The 23,291-nt window shown below is 46.7% G+C and overlaps 1 protein-coding gene across 1 annotated transcript; it reads left to right on the top strand.

Moving 5' to 3' along the window:
- Positions 1–1,026: 1,026 nt before the first annotated feature.
- Positions 1,027–22,820, top strand: kntc1 (kinetochore associated 1; the record flags this gene model as incomplete). The annotated part of the gene is made up of 60 exons (XM_084457409.1): positions 1,027–1,146; positions 1,224–1,344; positions 1,536–1,651; positions 2,060–2,147; positions 2,294–2,371; positions 2,495–2,529; positions 2,623–2,733; positions 2,985–3,078; positions 3,227–3,279; positions 3,371–3,483; positions 3,569–3,623; positions 4,004–4,102; positions 4,572–4,615; positions 4,759–4,821; positions 4,921–4,996; positions 5,081–5,206; positions 5,424–5,590; positions 5,701–5,812; positions 5,917–6,060; positions 6,158–6,214; positions 6,329–6,400; positions 6,588–6,707; positions 6,821–6,964; positions 7,399–7,494; positions 7,841–7,944; positions 8,376–8,478; positions 8,564–8,698; positions 9,123–9,242; positions 9,362–9,434; positions 9,819–9,886; positions 9,991–10,292; positions 10,661–10,833; positions 11,224–11,324; positions 11,465–11,606; positions 11,713–11,766; positions 11,888–12,051; positions 12,658–12,762; positions 13,066–13,194; positions 13,284–13,400; positions 13,645–13,754; positions 14,199–14,421; positions 14,529–14,618; positions 14,720–14,891; positions 14,983–15,041; positions 15,174–15,390; positions 15,721–15,794; positions 15,906–16,119; positions 16,658–16,770; positions 16,936–16,991; positions 17,120–17,198; positions 17,324–17,448; positions 17,614–17,749; positions 18,340–18,435; positions 18,544–18,600; positions 18,735–18,789; positions 19,976–20,039; positions 21,591–21,720; positions 21,887–21,976; positions 22,148–22,302; positions 22,697–22,820. 60 exons carry the CDS (start codon positions 1,027–1,029, stop codon positions 22,818–22,820), a joined length of 6,633 nt encoding a protein of 2,210 aa, XP_084313535.1.
- Positions 22,821–23,291: the final 471 nt, after the last annotated feature.

The raw sequence follows: 23,291 nt of genomic DNA on the forward strand, positions 1-23,291 counted from the left end.
CTCCAATCCTTCTTCCGTCATCACTAACCCGCCAAATTCTGAAAATATCATCCCTCTAGCCTTGGTTGCAGAAGAAGAAGAACACCAACAGAAGGAGTTAGTTGGTGTTGGGTGATATCTGTCTCCTCGCTAACTAGCTAGCCTGCTAGGTGATATGATTGCTTCATTTAAAATGTCTATAGTGCGTCTAGATAGAACATGTTCGTGGAGTGATGCCTGTGGGCAGACTTGTTTTGGGCTCGGCGCATAGTTAGCCTGGGTTAAGTAGTATAGTTAGCCTGGGTTAAGTAGTATAGTTAGCCTGGGTTAAGTAGTATAGTTAGCCTGGGTTAAGTAGTATAGTTAGTCTGGGTTAAGTAGTATAGTTAGCCTGGGTTAAGTAGTATAGTTAGCCTGGGTTAAGTAGTATAGTTAGCCTGGGTTAAGTAGTATAGTTAGCCTGGGTTAAGTAGTATAGTTAGCCTGGGTTAAGTAGGCACCACCCCATGTTGTTGTGTTAGCCTGGGTTAAGTAGTATAGTTAGCCTGGGTTAAGTAGTATAGTTAGCCTGGGTTATGTAGTATAGTTAGCCTGGGTTAAGTAGTATAGTTAGCCTGGGTTAAGTAGTATAGTTAGCCTGGGTTAAGTAGTATAGTTAGCCTGGGTTAAGTAGCATAGTTAGCCTGGGTTAAGTAGTATAGTTAGCCTGGGTTAAGTAGTATAGTTAGCCTGGGTTAAGTAGTATAGTTAGCCTGGGTTAAGTAGTATAGTTAGCCTGGGTTAAGTAGTATAGTTAGCCTGGGTTAAGTAGTATAGTTAGCCTGGGTTAAGTAGTATAGTTAGCCTGGGTTAAGTAGCATAGTTAGCCTGGGTTAAGTAGTATAGTTAGCCTGGGTTAAGTAGTATAGTTAGCCTGGGTTAAGTAGGCACCACCCCATGTTGTTGTGAGAGAGCAGCTGTCATTCACATTCTAGATGCAGGTTTCCATACTGATCTAACGCAAGTAAGTTAACTTCCCCTTTCACACAGCTGGCCGGAGTTAACATGATGTGGAACGAGGTGGAACTTCTGACCAACGAGGACACCAACTCGGTTCGCCTCTGCAATGAGAGTTGCAGTGGTTTATACCAAGTGGATACATTAGTCAAAATCTCTTCACCTGAGAAGGTATTTTTACTTTGTCCTGGACAAGTCCGTCATGAGCCATTGCAAGTTTACTAAGCTAGTATGTTTTTCTCCTGCAGGTGCTGTCCAGTCCTCGGCTGTATTCATCATGTAGCTCAAACTGCTGTGTTGTCGTCGCAGATGCAACAGTAATCCTGTTTGACCAGAGTTGTCAAACTCAATTGCTTCATCTTGACTTTGGTATGTATCTATTGGTATTTCCTATGTAAGCATCATGATCTGACAGTGTGCTTTTGTATTTATATCTTTTGCTTTTATCTGTACAGCACTTTGGTTTAGCCACAGCTGTTTGTAAATGTGCTATAGAAATAAAAATTGACTTGACTTGACAGTATGAGAGTATTTTTCTAATTTAAACCACGTTTTTTTAGATAGTGATGTGGATGCTGTGGAAGAATGCCTGGGTGGGCAGTTTTTGGTGGTCTGTGAGAGAAATGGGAACATCAATCTTATCTATGTGCCCCAAAAGAAGATCCTTCTCACCAGGGTAAGAGATTGGGTTGACGTCATAGAACTTTTCAGCAAATCTGTAATAATTACTTAATCATGGTGTGAAAATGTTCATTAGCCTTTTGATCTATCCATCTCTCCATCTCTCTCTCTCTCTCTCTCTCTCTCTCTCTATATATATATATATATATATATACACACACACACACACACACACAAAATGTTGCAAATCCTAGGTTTATGCTATATATGGTTCCTGCACTCAGAATATGCTATTGCAATATAATTCAATTAGTTTGTTTCTGCAACACTTGTGATTGCTAAATGCCCATATTGCTTGTGACCTTTTGCTGCTGGATTGATAGATCTCTATTGTTGACCATGATATGAATCTTATGATGCGTTAGTCTGTATGATTAAAATGGAAATATCTTTACACTGGTAGGCAATGGCGAAGAAATCCCCCGTTCAGCATGAGAGAACATATCAACATCTTATTGTCTGGGAGGATAAGGCATCGCCTGGTATGAACAGCAAAACTGCACTTTTGAGATAAGATTATATTGATTGTATTGTAACTACCTCAAGGAGAATAATGTTGAATGTTGTCTTCAGAAAGCAAATGATGAATCAATGACTGGTTCTCAGAGGAGGTGATATATTTGGTTCTTGTTGGCAGGAATGTACCACCTGTTCATTCTTACTAAAGATGGATTTTTCCACACCTCAAACCTTGCTCTTGAGAAGATTCAAACAGGTATTTTGTTTGCTTATAATAGGCTTTCACGTTGTTTAGTTATTTGTTATATCTAGGTATTTATGCTGTATGTACTGTATAAATGTCACGCAATTTCAAATCTATTTTCTCTCATCTCTGTAGCTATTGAAAAAATGGACATTGGATATTTGAAAGAGGTATTCGCGATATTATATTTAAAATATGATTTATTGAATGTTGAAAATGATATTTTAAGTCAGATGGTTTAACTCTTCAATGTCTTTGTCTAGCTTCAGTCTCTCATTAAGACAAACTTCTGCTCTACTGAAGAGTTCCATGAGGAGGGATGCAGCACTGCAGTGATATGCAACCTTAGTCATGAAATCCACCTTTTGATTGGGGTATGGCTCTGTTCAAATTCAGATTTCTTTATTATTACATCCATTGTACAGGTACAAGGAAGGACAATTTTTGGGTTCTGGTTCCTCAATCTCGCGGCAGCAACAGAGTAGTAACACAATACAGTGCATATACATCTGTGGTCGTTTGCTGAAAGCAGCAAATGTAGATGTTAGATGTTTTTTTTTAGGGATTGCAAGAAGAGAGCAAAGCCAAATTTCCTACATGTTCCATGTGGTGTTTTTTTGTATAGGGGAAAGGAGAAAGTGTTCTAACACACTGGACAATGGATCCTAATCAGCTCACAATGTCTCTCTGTCAGTCCCTGGACTCCAGCTTGATACCAGGTAGGCGTCTACACACAATTCTGGCACAAAATTCAAACTGAACCTTTAACAGTATAGGACATATACAACTATTTTAGTCTGGCATTGCCATACTTCTTTCACTTCACTTGGGATGATGTTTACGTTTCTCCCATCTCCACATCGCCAGGGATGAGGAAGATGCTGGTGGTGGACAGTCTGCTCTACGTACTAGACCAAGAGGCAAGTACATTCATATCAATCATTTGATGTTAGTTTGTGCTTTTTTTGACCAGTTGTAGGAATTTTTGTGTGTTGGTTTTAATGTTCTTAGAGCGTTCTGAGTGTTTGGGATCTGCATTTCCTCATCATGATTCACTGCTGGCCCGACCTCTACATCCACGACTTCCTGCTCATCACAGAGTGGGACTCTGCTTCCAGGGCCACGTACGTGTTGGAATGTTCTCATGTGGATTAAATGGACTGCTTTTGTACTGTAATACATTGAAAAGTTAAACTCTCTTCTTTCCAGCCAAGAAAATAGCAGCAAGAAAATCATTACCATGACCATGCAGGAGGACAAAAAGGTAAACCGGGCTCTCGTTGTGTTTCGCAAGTAAATGCCATATAGATGGTATTTGGTTGCATCATTCTATTGTGCAGTACAATACATTCTCATGTACTGCCCAGCTAGTTTGGGTGAGTAGAGCATGTGACTCTTAATCTCAGGGTTGTACTGTACTGTGTGAGCCTCACATTGGGTAATATCATTGTATATGGTACCTGTATCATGTACATGGGACAAGTAAACACGATTATTATAATGGCCAGGGTCTTCTGTCTCCTTCACCTTGTCAACAACAACCCATCACACCAATCACCTGGGAAAAGTCACAATAGTCTGGATTTTAGCCAAACGAGACATTTAATAGGTTTAAGCTCTTTGCTCTTCTGTTTTTACCCGTAGATGAGAAGTCTTCAGGTTTGCTCTCTGCCCTCCATGACTGTCATGTACTCTCTGGAAATCTCCTCCACCTCCTGTCTGGTCCAGACCAGGATCAGCATGGTAAACTATAACCAATTTACTACACATTTATAACCAATTCATAGGTTATACAGTAGAACCTCAGGGATGCGAACATCAGACATCCGAAAAGTCTGGTCAATCAAACGGGAGTCAAAACCGAAAGTAGCCATCGGTACATACTAACATTTTACGCTAACATGACAAAATGGCTAGCACAAAAAAAGTATAGTTGGTTATTTGATTGCAATTTCAATGCCTTTCCGATTGTTAAAGGGTATTTATTGATTTATTCTGAGTGTAAACTAAATGAATAGAGTGTAGACTAAGTGAATTTGGTGTATTTTGACATCTTCTTATGAACATTAAAGCGATCCGAACGACCCTCATTCCCGATGGGTTCAGATCTGAGGTCCTGCTGTACTATCTTATTAAAGATGGGCTTCAACCCATCTGACCATATTGAAATGACTACGCCTTTATCTTTCTTTACCCTTTTCCTCCCGCTCAGGACAGAATTTGCTTGCTGGAGGGTGTTTATGAGAATTCACAAAGGTGGGTGTTCTCTTTTTATGGTTTGTTGTGTAACATAAGGGCGGGAACATTTATATTTATACAGTTTCACAGATAAAAACTGAATTAAAATGTCAACTACAGTACAAAATAAATAGTATTCACTGTTTGGGTTTGTCGACTAGCCCAGAGGAGTCCTTAACTTCTGTTGTCATGAGATGTCTCACGGAGGCTTTGCCAGAGAACAGGTAATGTGTTAAACACGCAGGCACAACAAGTCCATATTTCTTCACTCGCTACATTACTCCATGCGATGTCAACACCTGCTAATACTTTGCACCCTCTAGACTAAGCCGACTTCTACACCGACACAAATTTGAAGAGGCGGAACATTTTGCCATAACGTATCAGCTAGACGTCGAGGTAGGCGTCCGCTCTTAAGTTGAAATTGAAGTAGGGATAAGAGAAGTATGCCTGATTGACCTTCCATCCAACCCTCCTGTTCAGCTGGTGTACAAAGTGAAGCTGGACTTCGTGCTGGAGCAGCTGGCCTCGGCCTCCGTGGGGGGCTACGGGCAGGACGTGTGGTCTGAGCTGGTGGAGGAGGCCAAGACTAACCTGACCAAGATCATGGTAAGTAAACTCGATGGCACGTGTGTTTGAAATCTGAAGGGACACAAACAGTAGGAAACACAAACTTATGAATTCATTTGAGACTGACTGTGACGGGTAACAACAACCAGAATAGGCAACAGGGGTTGTTTGTCATGATGGCTGGCAACAGTTGAAATTGTATTCTACAATAATTTGATTGACTCCTAGCTTAATCGACGAGTGTTTTGTTTGTCAGGACGAGCAGTATGTAGTGGAATACTGCCTCAAGGCTCCCTGGCCGACCTTTGACACGGCTGAGAAGATGTTGAACCACGCCTCTTCGCGCTACCCCTCCTCACACATCCAAGAGGCGTTGGGACGGCTGGCCACGTTCTGCTGCCTCCACAGCCCAGACAAGTTCAAGTACGTTCAACGCTTCTCTACTCGGCAGATGGAGTGCATCAAGTCTGGTAACCGAATGTGTAAAGTTGATAGTTTGCGTGACTCATTTTGCCTCAATTGGTCCCATTTAGCGGCATCGCCTGGATTGAGTTTCTGAACAGCACAGACTACGTGGCGGACGTCCTGTCTCACCTCAGAGAGGGAGACCTGCGGGGAGCCCAGCACCTCTGGCTCCGCCACGAGGTAACACACATGAGCAGAGCAAATGAGCGACATTATCATGTTTTTTTTTTGTGTTTATTTGAGAATGTACGTTTTACTGGTGATTTTCTCTGGCGGTCCTGCAGGGGGAGATAGCGGGGCAGTTTGATGAGAGAAGTCTCGATGCTGTGCTGAGCTCCATTCCAGAGGACCTCCCATCTCAGGACCTCTGCCCCTGGTTCAAGACGGTCTTCGTGCCCTTTGTTAGGAGGGTGCTGCCCAGAGGAACGGTAAAACGGCCGTTTACAGACACATCAGAAACCAGATTATGGTTAATAATTGTTTTTTGGGGTAGCAGCTCTAAAGTGTTTTTCATTTTGTTCCTAGAAAATCCTGGCAAGGTGGTTTGAGCAGAGGGCAAGGAATCTGGAGTTGACGGAAAAAGTAAAGCAGTCATTTTGACCTGTCTGTAATCTGAAGCTGTCGAAAGCTAGTCTCCTAGCTCAGTACTCATCTACACCAGACCAGCCAATCACATCACTGGCTCTGTTCCCACAGGGAGACTGGCCCCAGAACGGACTGGACCTGGCAGAACTCGGGCTGCCTTCATTATGGATGTGGATGCCCTCTGTAAGCGTTTTCTCTTTCACATTAGCGTTTTTTTATTTTTTTTATTTTTTTACCTCCCACCTTTTTTCCCTTCCTCCTCTTGTTTTTTTGACAGATAGAAAGTGCGCACGTGTGCCACACACAGACAGGAAGTAACCTGCAGGCTCTGACTCTTATTCTGACTCTTATTTTTGTCTGTGGTTGTCAGGACGACGACTACGGCGCGGAGGAAGTGGAGCATCTCAAGTCCCTGGTCTCCAACCTCCGTCGGCTGCTTGACCTACACAAGAAGTACAACTGTCGGCTCTCGCTCTCCGTCTTCGAGAAGGTGTGTGTGTGTGTGTGTGTGTGTGTGTGCCCTGGGGATAGTTTTAGACTCCTGATGTTCCATGACGTGGTCAGTCATGTGATCATGTGTTTATTGATTACTCATCGTGTCAGGGGAGCGTCCGCAGCGTGGCCTTCCTCATGCTGGACCAGGTGCCGGCGCCGGAGCTCATCCCTGCCACCGTGGAGACCAGCGTCCGGGCCTACGCCCTGGAGCACCAGCTGGTGCCGGACGAGCTGCTGCTGCAGTACATCAAGGTGCGGACCTCCCAGAACCAGCCCCCCCCCCCCCCCCCCTCTGTGTGGCTGCCTATGACAGGATATGACATGCCCATAGCAAATTCTGCCTATGTGGGGCGGCTGTAGCTCAGGAGGTAGAGCGGGTCGTCCAATGATCGTAGGGTCGGCGGTTCGAATCCCGCCTCCTCGTGTCCGTATGTCGAAGTGTCCTTGGGCAAGACACCGAACCCCAAATTGCTCCCAATGAGCAGGTTAGCACCTTGCTAACTACTGCCGCCATTGATGTGTGAATGTGTGTGTGAATGGGTGAACGAGAGGCCTTCATTGTAAAGCGCTTTGGATAAAACCGTTATATAAGTGCAGTCCATTTACCATGTGAAGTTACTTCGCAGCAGTTCATTAATCCGCAAGGCATCATCTACTACAGTTCACCTCTCTGTCGCCCCCTACAGGACCTGCTGGAGCGCTGCAGCTCGCGGACCACCACGTTGTTCACAGAGTGGGAGGCCAAAGCTGTGGCTGTGCAGGGCTGCATGACGGACACAGATGTGAGTGTAACACCCTCTAAAAACCACCCGCCCCCTCCTGGTGGACCGGGGCGGCCACGCCCTCGCAGGGCGCGCATTTTTTTTTTGTACATTTGCATGTAGAAGATACGTTCCTGACATGCCCACGGCAAATTCTAGCATCCAGTAAATAAGTTAGAGGTTGAAAAGATCCGCACACTGGATCAATACTCCCAGTATTCTTTTATTGGCTACAAACAACGTTTCAACCGCTCAGGTCTTCATCAGGCAACTTTACCAGTAAATAAGTGACTGTAGATGACCAGAAACCAAATATTGAGATTGATATTGTTGTCCACTCCATTTCTCTTTTTGACTGTTTCCACAGCTGGTGGTGGACGCTGTACTAGAGATCATGCACAAGGCCGTGGTGCCCTGGAGTGAGGTTGTGGAGGAGCTGGTCCAGCAGTACCTGGAGATGGAGGGACCCAAGTGAGTCACTGCTCATATTATGTCCCCCTGGCCATGACGTCCCTAAGGTCCCATGGCTGGCTGGCTTGGACCTTTACAAGACACGGTTCTCTGCCCTCGTATGGGCAGTTTAAAGCCCGGGTTCTGCACATTCCTGCCTCTGTTTGTAGCTGTTTTTAACAAATGACTGACTACTGATTATGTCACAAGTTGTTCTATTTTATATTCCTCATCTGTACTGGTTTATTGTGTTTAATTTTAAATTATATTGTTATTTGTGAATGACATCTTATTGTATAACATTGTTTTTGTTGTTGTTGCTTGTTTTGTAATCTCGGCTACATTGAAAATGAGGGCCTGCCCCTCAATTGTATTCCTGAGAAACTAATGATGATGATGATGATGATTTGGATCAAATACGTGTCGTCCCATCCGCCTCATTCTGTCTCCAGACAGGAGCTTCTGAAGGAGAGCTACCGCCTGATGGAGATGAGGAACCTGTTCAGAGGCTACGGGATACGCAACTTCAACCTCTCCAACGACACTCAGATCATGGTAGGACGAACCCGAGGCGAGCGGGCGAGCGAACAGCTCTGCGTACGACGCCGTCTGAATACGGATATGTCGTCTGTGTCTGCAGATGCTGGTGAGATACATCCTGAAGCAAGACCTACCGTCCTCTTTGGAGGATGCGTTGAAGCTAGCTGAGGCCTACAAGCTCCCCACCTCCCAGATCAACCTCCTGTACCTCATACAGCTGGTGGGCCATGGACAGGTGAGGAAATCCACAGGTCAACATGGAAGCCAGATTAGACATTGTGCTGGTAAGACAAGGCAAGTTTATTTGTAGAGCACATTTCAGCAACAAGGCAATTCAAAGTTCTTTACATGAGACATTCAAAGCATCAAGACAAAGTGCAACACATAAAAGTTCATAAAACAAAATGCAAAAAAGGACATTTAAAACAAAACGCAGGAAAAATAAAATACAGGGATAAAAGTTACAGTGCAGTGTACGAATGAATAATTATTTGATTTAATAAAAAGCAGCGGCAAAAAGAAAAGTCTTCAGTCTTGATTTTAAAGAACTGAGAGTTGCAGCAGACCGGCAGTTTTCTGGAAGTTTGTTCCAGATATGTGGAGCATAAAAGGTAAAGGAAGTCTGAAGAGTCTTTTTTTTTATTTTGTTTTTCTCACAGAGCGAGGCGTGTGTGACACTCCTGAAAAAGCTGCCCTCTGCTGAGGCGGAGTGTGTGATAGAGCGGCTGACCACTTGGGCTAGACTACAGCTGCAGGACAAGGACCATTTATCCGAGGAGGTGAGAAACCGTTCCACACTCATGTCAGAACACCGTCGGCCCTCGTCTTTGGCGTCTCTCTGTGTCGGGTTATACATGGCCCTCGTTTAAACCTTTTATTATAACCCATTTACTACCAGCACAAGAAGCACCAGATGGTTATAGCGCAGGTGATGGTGGAGGCGCTGAAATTCCTGCAGAGGATCCAGAAAGGTCGGGGCAAACTCTTTAGCATTGTAACACCATCCATCCATCCATCCATCCATCCATCCATCCATCCATCCACCCATCCATCCACCCACCCATCCATCCACCCATCCATCCATCCATCCATCCATCCATCCATCCATCCATCCATCCATCCACCCATCCATCTACCCATCCATCCATCCATCCATCCATCCATCCATCCATCCATCCATCCATCCATCCATCCATCCATCCATCCATCCATCCATCCATTCATTCATTCATTCATTCATTCATTCATTCATTCATTCATTCATTCATTCATTCATTCATTCATTCATCCATTCATCCATTCATTCATTCATAATCTTGGCTAATGCTCACTCTGCGCTGCCCTCAATTCAACAGGAGACGCTCTTAAAAGTGTGGAGTGTGAGAACAACCTCACGCTGTTTAACGCCATCGCTCACCTCCAGGTATCGTGCATTTCTGTAACCTTCTCATCACGCAAGACCAGCCTGGTCGTCCGTGTGTGGTCGCGGACCGCCTGTTCTCAAACCTTTTCGCGCTTCTCTTGAAGGAGGATTTCGACATCTTCCTCACCCCCAAGGACTACGAGGACCCAAAGGTGCGCAAACAATTCCAGGAGCACCACATCACAGCCTACGAGAACACCCGTTACCGAGGCTCCGCCCAGAGCAAGGTCGCAGCCACGCCCGTGGTGGCCAACGACGCCGACGGCAAGGCCAGGACCATCTCCACCCAGGCGGGCCTCCGGCGCCTGGCCCGGCAGCTCCAGCGCACGGAGGAGGAGCTGTGGGCCGACCTGGCCCTGCGCGCCCTGGGGGTGGGCAAGGTGGACAAGGCCCTGAAGATCCTCAGGTCAGGAGGGAGGAGCTGTGGTAGTCTAGATCAGGACACACCGTCCCAAATCAACCCCTAGGCCCTAGGATCCTAGACATAGTGGCTGGTTTGGGACGAGGCGAAGTGTGGAGGTGGGAGGAGGGAGGGTCAAGTGTTGGGGGAGTTTGAAGGAATGGACCTGGCAAAGTAATATATTTAATACCTAACGTTAGTGTTTTTTCACCATATGCTTGTATATTCACCATACAGTATATGTCTGTCTCTGTCTCTGTCTCTCTCTCTCTCTCTCTCTCTCTCGCTCACCCTCTCTCTCTCTCTCTCTCTCTCTCTCTCACCCTCTCTCTCTCTCTCTCTCTCTCTCTCTCCCTCCCTCCCTCCATGCACAGTGAGCTGTATGAGCACCACAGTAATCCCAGCACAGGGAAGGTGCTGTTCAGTGCTGCCCAGAGGCTGTGTCAGATGCTGGAGAGAGACGTACCCATGATCCTCCCCGACGGCACGGACCTGCCGGCCGTCATACACAACCTGGCCTGCCAGGCCGTCACGGTCTGCCACTCCGGTACGTCACACACCGCCACCCCACATCGGCATCGGAAACCGGGCGTTTCTGACTTCTTCGGCACAAAAGCCAGCGGTGTTTGCCACAGTGCAAGAGCGGGACATTATCGATGCACTTTGGTCAATATTACCATATTTCATTTCATTTCACACATTTATTTATACGCGTAAAGCACTGAGGTTTCCCTCATTTACAGTGTTGACGAGTTCACACAGATACACAAATAACAACAGAACAAATACAATATACAATAATAATAATTAAAACAGTTATAGGTTTAAGTACAAATGCCTGAAGGAAGTACCTCAAGCGGTAGAGTCTGTTGTAGAGTATTCCAAATGATGGCTCAAGAGTTCATCATGGTTTGAACTTTGAACTCGTCTCTCTCAGACCTGCTATTGGACTGCGTAGAACTGTGTAAGAGCACGCGGGCGGCCATGGACGTCTACCACCAGTGTCAGTTATCAGACAACTACGGTTTCATCGCGAAGGTCCGTGTTTGAATCCAAATTTCTACTCGCACCGCACCATCCGAGAATACCAAATAACTTGAGACTCGCAGCTTTTCAGAGACAATCTTGATCTATGGTTATGATGTTCACTGCGCTGCGTGCCTGGTCTACATCTGTAGGACTCCCTGAAGGCTGAGAGAGATCCATACTCTCAGTGGAGCTTCCAGGACGTCTTCAACGAGGACTGCATTGTCCTGGACCCAGTGGCTGTCCTTCCAGTCCAATATGAGATCACCAACTGTCTGCTGCCTCTCTCCTCTGGTAGGAAAAGCCCCGTCGGTCAGGTATCAGGCGTTAACGTCGTACCGTGTGTGAGATTCAACAGCTCAACTATAACTAGACCTGCTTCTGTCCCATGTTTTTGCAGATGCGAAGCTTTTCCCGCTGGACTACTCCTGTCTGTCTCACTGCTCTTTTGAGAGTAGGTAGCCAGAGGATCGTTTTGCTCCACTTAAGAAACATTTAAACGGTTTATGTATCCTCAGTCCTGTGACCCAGTCTTAATCTCCCCCTCGCCTCTCCTCCGGACCCCCCCCCTACAGGCTCAAACTTCCTGAAGCCCCTGCTGGTGCCTCTGGCCTCCATGATGCAGATGCTGCAGGAGTGCAGCCAGCTGGAGCTGGCCCTCCGACTGCTGGTCAACTCCTACGGCAGCTGTCTGCAGCACGTCACCTCCAACATCATGGACCTCACGCTGGCCACACAGGTGCGGACTCTCCAACACCTCCTCCTAGATGGCCTCAAGCATCCTGATGATTTCTGATTTGGTTTGGGTTCATTTAATCAGTATATCCGGCATTGAGAGACTTGCGATGGCCTCATATATGCAGGGTTTTTCCTGCATAGAGGATTTTTTGACGCCCCACAAAGAGATTTTAACCAGAGCCAAAGGAAATCACCAGTGCCAAAATGCTGAAAATTTTGAATAAAAATAGCAATTTAAATCCTCTCCAAATGTGTTTGATGGCTTGTTTCAAGTGCAGCCCATCCCTCTTTCTTGCACTGTCCCTGTCCACTAGTAATCGAGATAATTAATAGACAGATTATCAGTATCTTAAACATTTTGGCTTCATATCCATTTTGTGTCATGTCCAGAGATTTTCCGGCGATTGTGAAAAGTGAGCTCAGTCAGAACGACAACGAAGAATATAGGCCTGTATATGCGGATAGGCTACTCGGCATAAAAAAATTGCATGCGCATCACCACCACAAAGACCCATTCTGAGCTAGGAAAAACCCTGTATATAATGTAAATGTTTTGTGTTTGTTTTCATGTGTAGCGTTTAACATTAATGGACTATTTTTCTCCCAGCTCCATGACTCTCAGGCCCTGCTCAGATACCAGGCGTGCATGATCGATTTGAGAAACTCAACGCTGTCCTCGGTCAGTACTGTTGCTGTGGCGCTCTTGCACAAGGTGAGCCAACTGCCCTCCATCTCAGGGTAGACCGTCAGTAACAACCGCCTTCTCAGTAGTATGACGTCACTTCACCGTCTGAATACAGCCACATTGTAGATTATAAGTGTAACGCCACTTCAAAGCTTTATTTATTTTCAATCAAAGCTTTATTTGTATAGCGCATTTCATACCCAGAGGCAACACAATGCGCTTTACAGAGAACAAGGGAGGTGGGCATACGACCCACTCTCTACATATTCCACTTGCAGTGAGTCAACAAGATACAGTTTGTATACTTGTCTCTTTTGCAATGTGCTGCAGGTGTTCAACTGGAGAGTGGTGGACTGTGACCTGGCTATCGGACTCAGCACTCTCCTCTCCAAAGCGAAAGTGTTCAAGATACTGTGGAAGGTTATTGACAACACCTGGCAAAACTACGACAAGATCTTGGTAAGATCACAGCGTTTTATCGTCCGCCTTTTCTTGAGTGTTTTGTCTCATTGTTTGTGCGGACGGTCAGTTTGTCCTGGCGGTTTCAGGCGGTCGCGGTGGTGGGGGCGCGGCTCTGCAGCCTGTACCGAGAGGACGAGGAGCGGAACAAGTTCCTCTCTGTCATCACCGACGCAGAGTGGGGGATCAAGCTCGGCAAATTAGGGGTCTGTGGAAGATTTGATTTTTCACTCTCTTATTTTTCTTTTCCTCCGTCTCCGTCTCTGTCTGTCTCTGTCTGTCTCTGTCTGTCTCTGTCTCTGTCTCTCTCTCTGTCTCTGTCTCTGTCTCTCTGTCTCTGTCCGTTCAAAAGTCTTGCTAGTAGGCCAGCTGTTTTCTCTCGTCACGCAAATAATTGTTAATTCAGCCGTTTTAAGTCAATTAGTCAAGTAACCTTTCCTCGTTCCTCAGATCTCTATTCAGTCGGTGTTTCGTCAGTGTCCAGATATGAAGAATAATCTGATCCCAACCCTGGTGAAGAACAGGAACATCACCCCGGAGATCATCCTCCAGTACTGCAGGTCAGCTGAGCAGCACCTAGGAGTAGAGAAGATCTGGAGAGCTCATCTCACTGGAAAATGGCTTAACCCTTCGAATATGACTGCGTCACTGGCAAATAAAAAAAATAAAAAAAAATCTTTTTAAATCTTAAACAAAAAAAACAAAAAAATGTTAACAATTCCAACACTTCCTGAAATCTGACAAACTGCACTTTCTAGTAATATAGGGAAAATCCAATTCATATTCGTAATGTTGGCATTGAACTTTCAGGACTAAAAGGGTCAATACAGTACCATCCTGACTTGTAATGTCAAATACTGCAGGCAAGACATTCTCTAGACTTAAGTTTTATATCTGATACAGTACAATTGATGATTCGCTGACCAGTGTGATATACTGCAGGGGTGCTGTCCTTAACTGTGATGGTTCGTTGAATGTTTATGTCCTCATGTTCCCCTCTGCAGTACCTTCGGGCTGGACAGAGACGGAGTGATCAACCAGTACATCACCACCCTGATGCTGCAGGAGGAGGAGGCGGAGGCGGGGTCAGCAGGCGACCCCGGGGCCGGCCAGGGCGAGGAGCAGCCCCTGGGCGAGGCGGACACTCTAGAGCGAGCCTTGCAGATCATCCCCATACTGAGCAGCACCAGAGAGCTGACCGTCAGCCTCAGCGCAGCCATAAACAAGGTCTGACCACTGGCCCCGGTCTAGGGGGAGGGGGCTACTGCTCCGAACGTATTAACGACATGTACAGCATGACGCCAACGAGATGTCGTTTTGTCTTCCGTCCACAGCTCAGCCCGTATAACTACGAGAGGATCGAAGGAGTGCTCCGGATCATCCTGACCTCCGCGGAGCAGATCACCAGCTTCTCCGTCAGTCAGGTAAAGCCCTCCAATCAGAACACCCCCCGGGCGTGCGTACCGGTCCGCGTGTCCGTTCTCATAACGGCGCTACGATCAAATTACTCTCCCCTCCTCCACAGTTACTGGGTCTGCTCCAGCACCTGAAGTCCTACAAGCGCATCTCGCCCCCCACGGAGGTGGAGAGCACCTACCTGCTGGAGAACGGCCTGGAGCCCACGCCACTGGCCAGCGCCAGGCTGCCCTTCCACCTGCTGGGGCTGACCACCACCAACCACTACTGGAAGATTATCTGTGAGCGGGGGAGGGGGGCGGGGGGGGGTCACTAACGAGCTACCGTCGCTGCTGTCCGGCCGTTGTCTAACAATGTTCTCTGTGCGTTTAGCTCCCGAGCTCAGTGAGGAGACCTTTCCTACTCTCCTTCTCATCAGCAAGCTGATGAAGGTACGACACCCTGGTTGATGGCGTCACCAGTTCGCCAGCGTTAAAAGGATTTTCGATACGACTATTTTTGGATGTTTTCCAGTTTATCTGTGGTGAACTGAATCCAGCACACTGTCGCCCACCTCCTGCCAGGTGAGCCTCGACAAGCTGTACATGTCGGCCGTGAACCACGTGTTTGAGAGGAGCCTGAAACCCTTGCTGCTGGAGCACAGCAAGAAGGGCCAGAGACACCCCCCCGGTAAGGAGACCCTCAAGGTGGCCAAGACCATCATGGACTACATCCGCTGCATCCAGAACCCAGAGTGGGCGACGGCCACCGCCCACAAGATCGCTCAGGAGCTGCCTCCCGGTAAGACCCCCCGGCCCCGGCCCCTCTGACACAGCCCCTGATTATAGACACACACTTATGTGCGACTTTGGTTCCTTTATTCATTGTTTTTTTTTCTTGACCAGATCAGTAAAAACAGAATTCTTGGTTCCCCATTAAACAGTTTAGCCTCATTTATGAGGTACTGAATATTAACCATCTCTAGTCCTTTTTTTCATTGAAATAAATCTTTATTTAGGTTAAAAAATCAATATATATATTTTGTAATGAAAATAGGCCTACTGCAATCATTCATAATCCTACATATTTTATCAAAATTAAAATAGGGAATTAATTCATTATTGTCCTCAGGCTTCCAGAAGACACAGTCGTTGAAGTTCTGCTTGGCCTTCTGTGACGTGTGGCTGAAAGACTCAACCCTGGATGTGAGCCGCCTTTCAGGGACTTTGAACACATCGATACTTACTATGAAGCTAGAATTTATGTTTTTTTCTTATTTGGTTGAACACCCCCCTCCCCTTTGTGTGCTGTGTGAGCAGGACACGGCCCGGTCCAGGGGAGAGACCTTCCGGTCCAAGATGAGGCTGCAGTTCCAGCGCTCGGCCACGGAGAACGCGCTGATGACCGGCCGGCTCAACAGCCCGGACCACCTGAAGCTGACGGGGCTGCCCGCCAAGCTCATCGTGGCCCTGTACGAACACAGCAGCGTGGAGCAGCGCTTCAGGGGCTCGGCCAGCAAAAGCTACCCCGGTGAGCCTTAGAAACGTCACCTCAAGACCACGCTGGCAGATACAGGGGTTTTCCTGGCTCAGAATGGGTCTTTGGGGGGGGGGTCCGCACAATTTTGAGGGGAAACCTCAGTTTTATGCCGAGTAGCTTTTCAGACTTTTCACAATCGCGGGAAATCTCCCGACATGACACAAAATATTTAAGATACTGATAACCTGTCTATTAATTATCCTGATTACTAGTGGTCCAAACCATGGACAGTGCAAGAAAGAGGGATGGGCAGCACTTAAAACAAGCTATCAAACACATTTGGAGAGGATTTGAATTGCTATTTTTATTCTCAATTTTGGCACTGGTGATTTTCCTTTGGTCTGGTTAAAATCTCTTTGGGGGGCGCCAAAAAATCCTCTATGCAGGAAAAACCCTGCATACACTGTAGGTGTAGTTCCAATGTCAATTTGCCCTCCATGTTGCTAGATTTGGACTGACTCTACTGCGAAAGGGTAGTTTGTAAACGGAACCAAACAACTCTGAATTTGCTCCTTTTTTCACTGAACAGATATTCACGCTGTATGCAAAGAAGTAGCGTCTATCAACGGTGTGGATCTTCTAAAGATTCGTACCATGCTGTTGGAGAAATGGATTTGCAAAACAGGCCCAGCTGCAACCAAGGTTGGTCTAAATTGTATCTTTGTGATTAGCAACATAGACTAAAAGAGTAGAGCTCTCTCTTCAGTCATTTTGTCGATGCTGTATGGTACTGTACCACCAAGACCAGAATGGTGTAACGGCTATTTTGGCAAACGGCTAACTTCTAACTCCTATGTTCTTATGAAGGACATTAACAATAAGGACTGTGTCAGTGACATCCAGGAGGATTTGGACCTCATGAGGTACTTAAGTTCGTCACCTGATTATTGTTTTTTTATTACGTTTCCTTACTGATATATACACAGTTAGTGTATGATCTGACAAAGCTCAACTTTTCACCGTGTGGCCAACGTCCCGTTCTCTCTCTCAGGGTGGTGTATCTGCTGCAGATCTACCCCATGGCGAACGCCGCCAGCCTACTGAGCCCCATCCTCTCCGCAGAGACATGGGTGGGTTGACCTTTGACCCCCATCATCATTAACATGACGACAGATGCGGATTCAGATTTTATTTGTCACATTAAATGGTACAGTGTACGGGGCCCCTCAATAAAACGCTTCATCTTCCTCTGCAGCCCCTCAGCAAATCTGGGCCCCGTCTGACCTTCTGCCACCGGAGCAGAGCCCTGCTGTGTCTCCTCCACCTGGCGGACCCCGCCACCCTGGAGAGCCAGCTGCAGATCCCCAGGACTAAAGTCAAGTATGGGTCTCTCAGATACACAATGTCCCTGTGTTTCATCATAACAATACCAGTTAGTATCCACTAGAAACCGCGGGATTGCACTCCCCTAAATGTGTTGGTGAGCGTGAACCTGAGAGTTAGGTGTGATAAAACGCTGTGTCCCGGCCGTGGCTCTTCCTGCAGGTATTACCTGAAGTGCTACGTCTACCTGGCTCAGCTGGAGGACCTGAACATCCCGTACACCGTCGAGTCCTTCCTCAACAGTCCTAAGGAAGGCCTGGTCAAGGGCCTGTGGAACAACCACAGCCACGAGCCGCAGGTACCGCCCTGCGTCCGTGCTTTTGTTAATGGCGAGCTACTGTACGCCGCTAACTCCCTTGTCGACTACGCGCCTTCAAGAACACTGCGATCATCCACTGCTGGTTCACTAGAAGTTCCCAGCAACAGTGGGAAGACGATCGGGAGTGCAGCGTTTGTTAATTACGGCCCAAAGCTGTGGAACGCAATACCTATAGATATCAGGGAATCCAGCTCGCTCAATAGTTTTTAAAGAAAACTAAAAACGTATATCTTCACTTAAGCTTTTAACTAGCTCCTTTTGCACTTGCGAGCTACTGTACTTTTCTTTCTTTTTTTTAATGTACATCTCAACATTTTATTAAAATTGTCATTTTTACACTGTATTTATATGATTTCTTATCTTTTATCTTTTATTGTGTTCCATCTTCCATCTTATTTTCCTCTTTTTGTTTATTTTATGTCTATTTTTTGTGAAGCACTTTGAGCTGCATTTATTTGTATGAACGGTGCTATACAAATAACGTTTATTATTATTATTATTATTATTTTTAATAATGGCGTGGCTGGGTTTGTGGGAATGTTAGTTGATCTGAGCCCCTCTCTGTGCAGGCCGTGCGCCTGGTGGCAGAGCTGTGTCTGGAGTACCAGGTGTTCGACCCCCAGCTGTGGAACGGAGTGCTGCAGAAACTGCTGGGCTTCAACATGGTGAGCGGAGGCCGTCGAAAACACATTCACCTCGACAACAACATCCCTTATTCCGTTAGACGTGAACCAGCACAGACGGAGATTGTGTTTCCTTCGTATGCTCTCCAGATCAGTGATCTCCAGAAGGTGCTGGAAGCGCTGGGGGCGATCCCCTCGCTGTGGCAGGTACAACTTCCTCTTTATTCACGCTGACCCCCCATGTACACTGTATTGGGCTCAAACTGTCCACTTCCAGCTTCAGTGCGACTTGCTGTCCTTGCTCAGCGGTCTTTGATAACGCTGTGGTGTTTCCTGCTCAGGTGTCCAGTTTCTCCAGGACATGGAGGAGTATGATCCTGGCCCCGTTTGTGACAGGTATAGTAGGTCATTAGGGCACGGTCACACTGGTCTGTTGTGTTTGTCCATACCCGTCAATTCCAATTAATTCTCTATGGATACTAGGGCTACACGATTATGACAAAAGATAATAATTGCGATTATTTGCTTCAAAATGGTAATTGCGATTAATAATTGCGATTAATATTTCCAAGTAATAGCTTTAGCTCTGCACAGTTTGCATATGACCTGCTGGGCTTGAGCGACATCATCTTTTTCGTAACCACTCAGCGGGAACGCATGTGATTGGTCAGACAGCATAAGCGCCTGTGATTCGTCCGTGTAGTCCTAGCACACTCAATTCAAAGCAAAATTATTAATCACATTAATTGCGGCCTTTTGCGACTAATTAATCGCGGAGGTCATAATCGCGATTTCAATTAATTCACGATTAATTGTGCAGCCCTAATGGATACCATTCGAGACTCGTCCATGTCCCTTGTTTATTTCCATCCGAGTCTATTTTCATCTGTTTTCAGAGTCTATTTATTTTCGTGATGAAAAGGCTTAGAGGAGCTGAAGACATTGAGCCAATGAGAGAAACACAGTTGGCTTTCAAAAATATTGTGCCCACACCCTACATGATCTATAGGGATTTAAACAGGCAGTGACAGCGTTCTGTACATGGGGGCAGTAGACTGCAGCTGTGAACCTGTGGACACGGGGAGAATCACAGTCTGAAATGTTTATTGCCATGTAGTTTTATAACATACTAGGAACTTGTTTCGGTCAATGGTGCATCGCATGAAGACAACATTGGACAGGGTGCAGGGATGGGACAGTGCAAAGACGGGATAAAATACGAATGCAAAAAGAAGGACTAATTAATAATAACGATATACAAAATGGAGTGCGGTCAGTGTCTATACAGTGAGTGTGCAACGTGTAATGTGTATGTGATCAAATCCAACTTTATTTGTATAGCGCATTTCATACACAGAGGCAACACAATGCGCTTCACAGAGAGCAATGGGAGGGTGGGCAGAGGTCCCACCCCTACATATTCCAGAGGGAAACAAAAAAACAGTTTCACCCTGATGTTGTGTATACAGCGTGTGTGACGTGACCACCAGTGCATGTGGTGGTCTCTCTTTGTGGGGTGGTCTCTCCTCGTGTGGTGGTCTCTCCTCGTGTGGTGGCTGCTTACCGTCTTCTCTGTTGACAGCGTCTCTTCCACTGAGTCCTGACCAGCAGGCCGTCCTCTACCGGACCCTGGTGCTCCTCCTCAAGTAAGCAGCTCTCCGTTGGGGTTCAGGAGCTGCTGGGGGAGCCGTGGCCGCAGGACGGCTTTAGGGCCGCCTCTCTACACGACACATCCTGACTCTGAAGTCCTCCTCCCCTCTGTCTTCTCTCTCTCTCTACCCTTCTCTCTCTCTCTCTCTCTCTCTCTCTCTCCTTCTCTCTCTCCCCTTATCTCTCTCTCTCTCTACCCTTCTCTCTCTCTCTTTACCCTTCTCTCTCTCTCTACCCTTCTCTCTCTCTCTCCCCTTCTCTCTCTCTCTACCCTTCTCTCTCTCTCTTTACCCTTCTCTCTCTCTCTACCCTTCTCTCTCTCTCTCCCCTTCTCTCTCTCTCTACCCTTCTCTCTCTCTCTACCCTTCTCTCTCTCTCTCTACCCTTCTCTCTCTCTCTCTCCCCTTCTCTCTCTCTCTCTCCCCTTCTCTCTCTCTCTCTCTCTCTCTCTCTCTCTCTCTCCCCTTCTCTCTCTCTCTCTCTCTCTCTCTACCCTTCTCTCTCTCTCTCTCTCCCCTTCTCTCTCTCTCTCTCTCTCTCCCCTTCTCTCTCTCTCTCTCTCTCTCTCTCTACCCTTCTCTCTCTCTCTCTCCCCTTCTCTCTCTCTACCCTTCTCTCTCTCTCTCTCTACCCTTCTTTCTCTCTCTCTCTCTCTCCCCTTCTCTCTCCCCTTCTCTCTCTCTACCCTTCTCTCTCTCTCTACCCTTCTCTCTCTCTCTCCCCTTCTCTCTCTCTCTCTCTCTCTACCCTTCTCTCTCTCTCTCCCCTTCTCTCTCTCTACCCTTCTCTCTCTCTCTCTCTACCCTTCTCTCTCTCTCTCTCTACCCTTCTCTCTCTCTCTCCCCTTCTCTCTCTCTCTCTCTACCCTTCTCTCTCTCTCTCTCTCTCTCTCTACCCTTCTCTCTCTCTCTCTACCCTTCTCTCTCTCTCTCTCTCCCCTTCTCTCTCTCTCTCTCTCTCTCTCTCTCTCTCTCCCCTTCTCTCTCTCTCTCTACCCCTCTCTCTCTCTCTCCCCTTCTCTCTCTCTCTCCCCTTCTCTCTCTCTCTCTCCCCTTCTCTCTCTCTCTCTCCCCTTCTCTCTCTCTCTCTCTCTCCTTCTCTCTCTCTCTCTCTCTCTCCCCTTCTCTCTCTCTCTCTCCCCTTCTCTCTCTCTCTCTACCCTTCTCTCTCTCTCTACCCTTCTCTCTCTCTCTACCCTTCTCTCCCTCTCTCTCCCCTTCTCTCCCTCTCTCCCCTTCTCTCTCTACCCTTCTCTCTCTCTCCCCTTCTCTCTCTCTCTCTCTGTCTCTGTCTCTCCCCTTCGCTCTCTGTCTCTCCCCCCCCCCTTCTCTCTCTCTGTCTCTCCCCTTCTCGCTCTCTCTCTCCCCTTCTCTCTCTCTCTCTCTCTCTCTCCCCTTTCTCTCTCTCTCTCCCCTTCTCTCTCTTCCCTTCTCTCTCTCTCTCTCTCTCTCTGTCTCTCCCCTTCGCTCTCTGTCTCTCTCTCCCCCCCCCCCCTTCTCTCTCTGTCTCTCCCCTTCTCTCTCTCTCTCTGTCTCTCTCAACCCAAGGTGCCCGTTCCTGTTGAACCTGGACCTGATAGGCATCGCCAACCGCTTCGCCCAGTTCGGTCTGCCAGCCTTCGCCCTGGGCGCCCTCCTGCTCATCCCCTGCGTCCAGCGGAAGGAGCAGCAGATCCAGGTGAGGTCTGCTGGGTCGTAGAAAGGGTCTAGCACAACTTCTGGCTAATCACTACATTTAAAAAACACTTAAATTATACAATTTGGATAGAGGGTGTTCTTTGACTACCTGGAGTAACCCCCCCCCCCCCCCCGGGACATTTCATAAAGTGTGTTGTGTTTTGCAGGGCCTGCTGTCGGCCTGTAATCCTGTCACAATCCTGGAGCAGGTGGACGAGCTCATGAACACTGGGGAGTTGGCCGGAGTTCCTTCACAGGTAAGCTGACATACCTGTCTCATTACGTGGGGTTAGAGACTAGGTTTTAGGAAAAATAATAATAAATAAATAAAATGACGAAGAAAAAATATACATATAAATAATTAAGTCCTCCATGTGTTAATAGTAATCCCCCACTTTCTTTGATACTCCACTTCTCTGCATCCACAGATAAGAGAGACGGTGTTGACGTTCATTTGCCGGCACGGGCAGTATGAGAAGGTTTGGAAGACCAAGCACTTCAGTCCTCTGAAGCAGCTCCTTGTCTCAACTGGCCACCCCAACCAGGTGAAGGAGCTGGTGGATTATCTGACCGGCCAGAACTGGTACGTTAACTACAGTGAAGTTGTTTTCTACTGTACGGTTACACTCAAAACTGCTGTATGACCATTCAAGATTCAAGACGTTTATTGTCATGTGCATGGTTAGACATGGTTACACCACACAATGAAATTCTTACTTGGCTTTGTCCTCCAATGCACACATCCTAAGTCTACTAAGTAATAATAATATAAATCAGTACAATAGTAATAATAATAAAATAACAATAAAAATAGCAATAACTCAAAACGTAAGGTGCAAAAGTACAGTACAATACAATAGTGCAAATTACATGATCATGACAAACGTATGAATCGATCTACAGTATGGAGTTCTCAGTATGCGACTGTTTGTTTATTTGTTTGTTTACTTGCCCTGGCTTCCTCCTGCGCTGTTCAGCGAGGGAGAGGCCAAGTCACTGGCTCTGGAATACCGGAAACACGGAGAGAGGAGAGGAGGAACGCGGGAGCCAGTCTGCACCACGACACCTGGCGCCCTGAAGGTCACTCCTAACGCCACATGAATAGGCCGGTATGACAGTGGTCAATAGTATTAAAGCAAACTTTTTGTATTGTAATAACAATCTATTTGTTTTGCAGGAGATTCTCAAAACAGAGGATGGAGGAGGATGAGGAGTGTCTGTTTTATTGCACTTACTTAGAAATAAATACTTTTGCATATGCTAAAATGTTTTAAATTGATTTTTTTTATACAAAAGTTCAAGCATTCTGGTGAATTTCTATGTGAGCCAAGGAGCCACTGGGGAGGGGCTTAAGGACCCAGACCCCCGGGCTACTGATTGGCTACTTTGATGTTCAGATATTTGAGTCTAATCATAATCATACACAATCTATTGGGCCAATTCCATGATACAAGTTGTATTCTAAGTAGCAACTAACTTCTCTAGAATTTTAGAGCAGTAGTGTTCTGGAGAAATAGCACCACTTATTTCTGACGTCTTACATCCTGTTTGGATGGCTTCTTCTTCTTCGTG

The sequence above is a fragment of the Borostomias antarcticus genome (assembly GCF_949987555.1).
Source record: "Borostomias antarcticus genome assembly, chromosome: 23".
NCBI classification, from domain to species: Eukaryota; Metazoa; Chordata; class Actinopteri; order Stomiiformes; family Stomiidae; genus Borostomias; species Borostomias antarcticus.